This window comes from Psammomys obesus, unplaced genomic scaffold (assembly GCF_907164565.1).
Source record: "Psammomys obesus unplaced genomic scaffold, mPsaObe1.curated_primary_1811, whole genome shotgun sequence".
Classification (NCBI taxonomy): Eukaryota; Metazoa; Chordata; class Mammalia; order Rodentia; family Muridae; genus Psammomys; species Psammomys obesus.
The window spans coordinates 36144144-36153234 of record NW_026596051.1 but is presented as its reverse complement, the minus strand read 5'-3'; the positions used below and the strand labels follow the sequence as shown (position 1 = coordinate 36153234).

Here is a 9091-nt window from a genome sequence, read left to right as displayed (position 1 = left end):
CACACACACACACACACACACACACACACACACACACACACACACACCCTCAGGCACATATACACATGGTTAAATTAACAATGTTCCCCAAAACTCTACTTACTGCAGCCAGTTTCTTCTCTACCTTTTTGCACAAGCAGTAAACATTTATAAGCATTTTTCCCCCACTCTGTCACTAGTGCCAAACTTATTTATTTCTTTATTTTGTTCTTTTGAGTCAAATGTTCCTACTTTTAATGTCTGGCAATGTTTTAAATGAAGTGCCCAGGGTTGTGAATTTTACCTTATTGGGAGCTGGGTACATTTGTATTCTTATACATAATCTTGACTTTTGTTCTAGGATAAGTTACCTAGGAATCATTTAATCCTCTCGAGTCTTTTAAATGTTTGCAGGAAGTGATCAGAGCAGCATTTAGTCTAGGATTAATGTTCTCCACTAATGGGGCAAACCCCTTCTGAGCGCACTAGCTAATGTTCCAAGTATTAGGAGGCTCCATTCTGCCTGGTGAAGGCAGGTGCTATTCTGGGCCCCATGTGAGCTTGAAGGCTTGTTTCCACTAATCCTTCTGAGTAGTTCTTTTCTGACCTTGGGTAGTTTTTCCTTGCATGAGGGAAGCTCTCAGCTGTACAGTAAAGGACCTTTTGGATCCTTACTTAGGTTTCTCTCCTTACGAGTTACTTTATTTGGGGTGTTTAGACCTCTCCCTCCCTTCCACCGACCACCCAACTCTAAGTAGGAGGGAGAGGGTTAGTGTGGAGAGGGGCACAGACCTTCTTACTTTTCCTGGCTGTTTAGGGTCTTTGGGGGATATAGCAATCTCCATCAACAGAAAACGCAGCCAGCAGTATTCTCCAAGTCACTGTTCCCCAAATCGTTTCTTGGGTCTGTCTGCTCCAAGCCGCCACACTGTCCATTTCTCTGGCCCTTCCAAACTGCTACACGGCACATGCCAACATCGCATGTTAAACCACACTTCTCTTTCTGGGCTCTCAACTGCAGAGTCCTAGACCACAACCCTCTCCTTGATGCATGTGGCAGGCAGTTACCAGCTGGCAAAAGCCACGCCCCGCATGAGAAAATTAACAGCTGTGGACAAACTATAGCCCAACTAACATCCCACACTTGGGAGTAAAATAAAAACTTATTTACATAACATAACTGAGTTTACAAAAAAACCAAAACTTCCACTATGATCAGTGTACACATTGGTAAGAAGAATCTGGAATGTCAGAAGAGATGTTGATGGCTTTTTTCCTAGCTGAGTCTACTGACTTGCTTTAGGGCCAATTCTGTGTTGGCTTATTCTTCAGGAGAGCTGAGCTCCCATCTCCCATAGAGTGCCCTCCTGTGTTTCTGTACTGAATGAAGCTTGCATCATTCAGACCTGACAGATTTGGGGGAATATTCTTAGTATGAAGTCTTGTTGGCTGTAGTCACACAAAGCATCCTTTACATATAAACTTAGTTCTTTCCATTAATCTTTCACATGTAAAATACTCATTCACTTCTCTTCTAGAGGAAGAAGCCCTTCAGCACACAAAGTAATGTTTCTTTTTCATCTGTCTCCTCTTTCCTTTCTTCACTCCTTCCCTTTCTCTTCCCCTGTGTCAGTCCATCATCCAAGCCTTTGGTGGCAAGATTTGTGGACTATGTGTTCAAGACAGTTTGCATATTAGAAATAATTTATGCTTTCGTATCCAAGGGAACTTCATGATTTATTCCTTTAGAAAGGAAGAAGCCTGCTGTGGTCTAATTATGGTTGGCTACTTCCTGAAATAGCAAGAGCTACGGTGCCTCTGCTCTAGCACTGTCCTGCTTGGGTGCTTGGCTATTTCTCCTCAGTCAGTGAATTTTGTTTTCTCCTCCCACTTTTGGCTTTCCCCTGTTCATTTTTTCTTTTTGCTCATGGCATGGAGAGAGATTGTTTGAATTCTTCAGGAAGAAGTCTCTCTTTAATTTACTACAGGTTTAATTTACTACAGAGAAAAAAGGAAACCAAAGGCACAAAGATTTGAAAGAAGAAATGTTATCTTTATTTGCAGTTAATATACTATACATGTAGGAAATCCTAGGAAAGCTACAAAAAATAACAGAAGTATTGAGTTTTTCAAGGTCTTAGGATAAAGGGCCAATATAAAATAATCAGTTGTATTTCTATATATTAACAACAAATGACTGAAAATTGAAAGTTAAACATTAATTTACAGTAAAATAAATGTGAAATAAATAGGGATATTTTAAACAAAATATGTGCAAGAACTGCTCACTTAAAACAACAATATATTACTAAGAGAAAATGTAAAAGACCTAAATAAATGAAAAGATATACTATGATCATGGACTGAACAACTCATGATATCAATTGTTTCCAAACCTATTTAGAGAGTTAATGGTACTTAAAAAATAACCCTAACAAACTCTTTTTTGGAAAACTGAAATGCTGATTCTAGAACTTATTTAGAAAATTAATAATTGCTTAAATAGTTTTGACATAAGCAGTGGTTATACTGTCAATCCCAAGACTTGTTATAAATCCACAAATATTAAGATGCTATGCCGTTACAGTAAGCACGGACACAAATCCACAGGAAGTAAAATCAAGTCCAGACACCAGCTAGGGCCTCCTGAGTTTACAGAAGTACTGAGGTGGAAGGGCAAGGGTGGTTGGCTTAGCAAATGGTAGGTTTCAAGGGTTAAAATATGAACCTCAGCCCTTAACTTGCCACATACACTAAGGAACTTTAAAAATTCATGAATGAATGAGAGAAATTTATAAAGTTTATAGAAGAAAACATGGAGAAAGTATATGCAACTTTGAGTTACACAAAGATTTTATAGATAGTACACACGCACACAACTCTGAAAAAGAAAAAAACACAGCTAAATTTGATATCAACAAAATGAAAGCTTTTACTCTTGAAAAGATAATTAGTGCTCTGTATGGGGAAATAATCATTTATATGTAAATATGAGTGAGGGAAAATTTTTAAATAAAAATGTAAAAGAATAAAGAAATAGTTTTTTTGTTCGTTTGTTTTTGTTTTTTGTTTTTTTAAAATAAGGGCTAGCCCACGGAATTGGATTTCTAAGCTACATTCACAACAGAGAAGTCTTACAATGTAATATGAAGGTAACTGGTTTTAAATGAACAAAAGATTTGATCCTAAAGTGTTATGTTATGTGCAAATGGCAAGCAAGCATAATAATAAGATGCTGCTGTTACCTATGAGGGAGTAACAGGAAAGACACGGCTACCTACTAGTTTAACTAACACAATGATACCCAAGACTTGGAGCCACTGCAACTCGTGTGTTGGTGGAAATACAAATGGTGGAATTACTGCACAGAAGAACCTGGGGAATTCTTCGAAAGGTGAGCAAGTGCTCGTATGTGGCCTGTAAGTTATACTGCTAGGCATTTGCCTCAGGGAAAGGGAGACGCATGACTACAGGATGATGTATATTCAGCCATAACTGACACTGAATGGTCAGTCCCACAACATGAATCTTAGCACATTATGCCAAGTAGAGCAAGCCAGACACAAAGGAACATAGGTGTGGGACCTCTAGAGAAGAAAGCATAATCTTTAGGGCTAGCCACAGCTCTGTAACTTTCTGGAATGAGTGTGCAAGGGACTGAAAGGAAGGGCACAAAGGGAACTGTCTTGAGTCATGGGAACATTCTACCACAACTGTCAAAATGGTGACATAGGTACATACACTTGTACAGAACTGTTCCCTTAAATGGACTGCATACATATTCACTTAAATGAAAAATTGAAGCATTAATTTTTCTCCTGTAAATATATTATTCCTGTTGAAACTTCCTCTTTAGAAAACTAAAGGTAAAATGGCTACATGAGGATTTACAGCCTGTCACTCTGAACAATGTTCACTGCCATGAGTAAAATGAGTCCTGAGCCAGATCGCCTCTCATTCACTCATGAACATTTAGGAAGCCTATAACAAGGAAGGACTATGCTCAGCTCTAGAGATGTAAAGCTAAAATGAGACCATGTCTGCCCTCAAGTAGTTACCATATAGCAGAAAAGACAGACAAGCTAGGACGTGGCATGACTTGGGCTGACTGGGTATGAGGCGCAGTGTTCGTGATGATACATCACCTGAGTTAGGTTCAGAGGTACAAGTTATAGTTGGGTGAAGAGAGAAGAGAAAGCGTTCTAAGTGAGGGCCTTATATGACAAAGAGCCAAAGGTCAAAGACCCTTGTTAAGTGTATCAGGTAGGAATGGCACGTAGGCTTTATCCTAGTAAGGCCACAGTTTTGCCTTGACTGAAGGGAGTTTGGACGTCCTATACTGGTTTGAAGAGTGTGTGGACTGAGCTTCTACACCTTATGAATCTCAAACCTCAAAGAAAATAACCACAGAAGTTAGAATCCTTTCTGTTCGAAAAAAAAAATCCTTTGGCTTATGTGCAAAAGAGTCCAGTGGAAGCCTATTGGGGTGTGTCCTGGGGATCTTTTCTGTCTCTCCATTCATAGGACACAGGGTCTGGATCATAATCTTTCTCATATTTAGTTTCCCTGAAAGGTTAAACCAGAGTCTTCTAACCAAGTGTCATCGACTTTCACTGGTCACAGACCAAAGCCATTCCGTGGCCAGTGGGATGGCACATGGAACTGCTTGGCCAACCCAGAGAGCTTGGGGGTTAGGAGTCAGTGTCACCTGAAGCACACAGGGAAGAGGAAAGCTGCAGTAGAGCTCAGGGCCTTTGCAGAAGAAGTGAGACTAGATATTTGTGTTTAAGAAAATCTATCCCCCACATTTTGGAATAACTCAGGAAATACAAGCACATGCAGACAATCTCTTCTTGTGACTGGACAGCTAGGAAGTCAATGACAGTTACTTTAAGAATATCCACTATTACAAGTAGCATATTAATGGATGAACAGAGACACAGAAATAATTTTAATGTACAGGATCCAGCATATCTTGGTAATAGAACAGCCTTTTTTGAGTGGGTATATTGACCTTGAATATATAGATAAAAGATATCACAAAGATAAAACAAACATCCAGAACTGGCTGAATATCATTACATTTGCTGAGAAGAGGGGCCTGGGGATGGATCACCATGGGACAAGGAAATGGAAAGGCCAGGCTACGAGGAATTAGCCCCGCTTTGCTAATGAGCAGGGACTTCATCCTTTAAGCAACAAGGAGTCAAACTTTGTAAGCACAGAAATAACTCAAAGTGCCCAGCATTTCGAGAACTATAGAAATAGATTAGAGACTTCTTGAGACAAGAAGGAAGAAATTAAGTATGGGGATCAAGGTGAGGTTTGGATGAGATGGTGGAGAATGTGCAAGCTTATTTGTCTCTCTTCTCCCCGTGGAATGGGAGGGGAGGGTCTGGGCTGAGCAAGAAGCACTGGATTGTTAAGTCAAACTGGACATTTTAGTTAGCCAGGAAACTGCAGTAGCAAAACGTCCTGATGCAAAGATGGTCAGACAGACTGTTCCATACACAAAGTCATGGTGCGCGCTAATGGACAGCGTTCATTACACACACAAACACACACGCCTTTGTGGCTGCTTTACTCTGTGCTCATGGCCGCTAGCACCTCCCCACTCATTTACCAGACTCACGTGGTCACAGGCAGAGCAGAAGGAAGGGGGTGTCAATGGCTGATCAAAGATGGCACAGGAGAATGCCAGTGAAGGAAGCCAAGTGGGGCAGGGTGAAGAAGCAGTTAGGGACGGAATGGGCAGGGCTGCCCGATGGCTCTCTCTGTAGTGCTTAGCCAGCAGCTAAGAGCAGCACAGCAGGGGTTTGTGTAGTGGCAAAGTGTGAAGCTGCCTACCAGGTTGGGTCTGGGACTGAAATTCAAAGCTACTGGCTAAAGTAAACTGCACTGAAAGAAAGCACCTATCAGGTAATGATTTATTTCTCAGTCGACATATTCTCAAGCTTTCAAGAAACACAACACATGTTAATGGAGCTGGCCATTCTTCTAGCTACCTTCTAGCTGTTGACCTTAAATTGTAACATAAAAATTAATACTACCATATTTGACTGGTGGCTTACTGTTTAAAAATCACTTTCACATATATTTTATCATGTGGTCCTCTACAATCTTGCAAGGTAAACAGCAGAAACAATAATGCGTTACCATCTGTCTGCATCCCCCTCACTTGCCAATAACCGAGATCTACTTACTTAGGAACACGCAGATAAGAGAGGACTTCTCCAGTCTAGAGTGTCAGACAACCACAACTAGTAAATCTATACTTTGCTATAAAAAGTTTAAAGAGGGGCTTATCTCTGTACATCTGCTACTAATCATCTCCAACACAACGGCTTCCTACTACGGTTACCACTGTGGCAAAGGGAGAGGACCCCAGCCCTGGAGTCATGCTCGCCCCCTCCTTGGAGGTGTGCCTGGACACGCACGACAACATGGCGTATGACGTCACCAAGACAGGAAGATTATTAAAGTTTGTTGAGAATCAATCACAGAAGAACTTGTTCAGTCTTCAGCAACTTCCTGATGAATAAGAGAATTTAGACGTTCAGTAAACTATTCATACCTAATTTCACCACATTTGAAGTACTATGTAGAATTTCATAGTTTTCCTAATATATGATGTGAAAATAACAGATTTATAAGATACATTTGGATGAAAATTAATAAAAGTTCAGATGAGAGAAGTATCAATCTATTGATTTATTTGAGTTTTATTAGCGTAAGCAGCATCTTAAATTTTCTTCTAAAATCAGAAGACCTGTTTTTTCTTCACATTCTATTACTCCATATACTGAAATGACATTGTTAAAGAAATATAAAACAAAACAGAACCCTTTGCTCATATACACAGGAAAATAAGACCCAGTGCCTTGAATAAACCTTCCGTTCTAGATTGACTACTTGTGTATCTGCACTGTTGTGCTCTAAAAGTCAATCTGGAAGCCCGGGCTTCAGCAGAGCGGATTTGGTTTTGACTCCTCCTCCTTGTGCACTTCCAAGGAAACAGAATCTGGCAGCAAGTGTCAGCACTGTCAAGGCTTCTGTGTGAAAGACGTCAGGTTGGGGAGTGCAAAGGGATCGCTCTACACGTTTCTGACTTCCAGAGTCACGAGGAAGACATCAGCAGATGGAGGCAGGTGCGCTGAAAGACACCTGTAATCCCAGCACGTGGCAGACGGAGGCAAGAGAATCTGGAATTCAGTTATGCTCTGCTACACACTGAGTTTGGGGAGAGCCTGGGCTATATAAGACTGCCTCAAAAAACAAAACCAAAACAAATTATTGGATGATCTCTATACCTTTTTCCAATAGAGATGTTTAGTGGAGAAATAAAATGGGAGGGATCTGAAAGTCCATCATAAATTAAAAGTTGATCAAAATATCATTTTGAATTCCACTCAAATGCATTATTATTTTCAAGCTTCTTCATGCCCATCCCCCCATTGGTGTAAGCAGGAAACAATGTATAAAACCAACCATCACCTAGGGAGAAGTGTACAAACTGACAAGAAGCTATGTTACCTCTTGAAGTTTATTACAGTGGCTTTAGTTCTTATTGCATATATGGTACATGCCTGGTACAAGTTAGGAATCTGTGCATGTAGGATGCTCAGTTCAGCAGAAGTGATGTCTATTGCTTCTCTCTTGACAGTCATCAGCATGCAAGCGCAGTATTTGGTTATTGTTTCAAAAGTGAAAAACTTCTTATCTTTAACTGAGGAGGGTACATGATCTTTATTGGCTTTTATGCAAAGTTTAATTTTGGTTGTATGCAGAGTTTGCATAGTTCATGATTAGTTTCTAATGAAAAACTAGATATGTTGCCAGCGACCTCGAAGATCAGGTGACAGTAGCAAACAGAAAAATTTGAAGAAGAGGCATAACTTTTAAAGTAGAAAGGTCAGCCAGAACTGCCTGGAACAAAGAACCAAAAAAGGAATTATTAACACCAAGGTCTGTCAAATCAAACACAACAGAAACACCTGCTCGGGGTGACCTTGGCAGCCATTCCCGCTAAGTTCTTCAGCTGGCTTCAGTCCCTCACAGTGCTACCCCTTCCTCCTCGGAGTCCCTGAACATGTGCAAAATCTAAAATGCACATCAGAACATCACCGACCTCAACCTTGCACCTTGTTCACATACACAGGCAGCAGGGTTTACAGGAGGCCTAACATTTCAGCTCCCTTCTATAAATAAACCTCCATTCTGAACACTCGACCCGCTCCTCTAGAGAGTGTAAAGGACGGCAGGGAATCTTGTTGAGGTGGAGTGACCATTTACTCAGTTGCAAGACACATAAACATCCTCTTCCCTTTCAACACAACATGGAGGCGGCTACTTAAAAACTTAGATCTCTCTGAGAGACAACAAATACAGGGCTACTGTGGGCACTACTTAACTGCGCCGTATCTCAGGTAAAAACTCTATTATCAAAAGGATCAGCTTTAAAGTTCATCAGTGGTTACACCACTGAGAAGAGTAACCCCCAACAGCAGGTAACTGCAAACAGTCCCTCTCATGGGCTCCTGTCCCTAGATGGGTGCTAGCCCGAGTCTCCTATTGAAGAAGCTTCTTTTTGCACTGGGTGGCAATTAAAACAGAGGCTCCTAACTGGTCATGTGGCTGAGAATGTGTGACTGTCAAGGGATCAGCCCTCTACTAAAGCTCAGGAACACGGTGGAAGAGGAGCAGAAAGACTGTAAGGGTGGAGGATAGGGCAGGGGCAGTGAACCTGTGTCTTCTAGATGAGACATGGTCATTGCACTCAGGAACTCACGCAGCTGGGCTTATCTTCACGAGCCCTACAAAAGTTTAAGTCTGTCAAAATTCCACCCTGGTTGGGGAAGAGCTTAAGCCCTCACTCTCCCTGAGGAGTCCATGGTTGTCAGTGGCTGACGGAGGAAGAGGGTCATTTTCTTCAGTGGGGTAGCTGCTGGAAAGTGGCCCCCACTTCACCTAGGCTCCAGAAAGCAACCCTGGTTAAACCCCAGGAATCACTGGGTGGCAGGTGGGGTAAGAAGCATGGGTACTGATTAGTGGGAAAAAAGATTTTGTCAAGAAAGAGAGTGATGAGAGAGGGTAATGGGGGAGGCTGAATTTC

General features: G+C 41.3%; 1 protein-coding gene across 3 annotated transcripts in view; it reads right to left on the bottom strand.

The window, feature by feature from the left end:
- Nucleotides 1-2242: 2242 nt before the first annotated feature.
- Tbc1d19 (TBC1 domain family member 19) overlaps nt 2243-9091 on the bottom strand; it is a 142854-nt gene continuing 136005 nt past the window's right edge. For 2 of the 3 annotated variants that reach the window (XM_055623932.1, XM_055623933.1), the window contains one exon: nt 2243-7905. In XM_055623932.1, the coding sequence (XP_055479907.1) occupies nt 7831-7905 (75 nt within the window). In that variant the 3' untranslated portion in view covers nt 2243-7830. Of the gene's footprint in view, nt 7906-8722; nt 8793-9091 lie in introns of all 3 variants that reach the window. The other variant, XR_008722010.1, reaches the window with a different exon arrangement.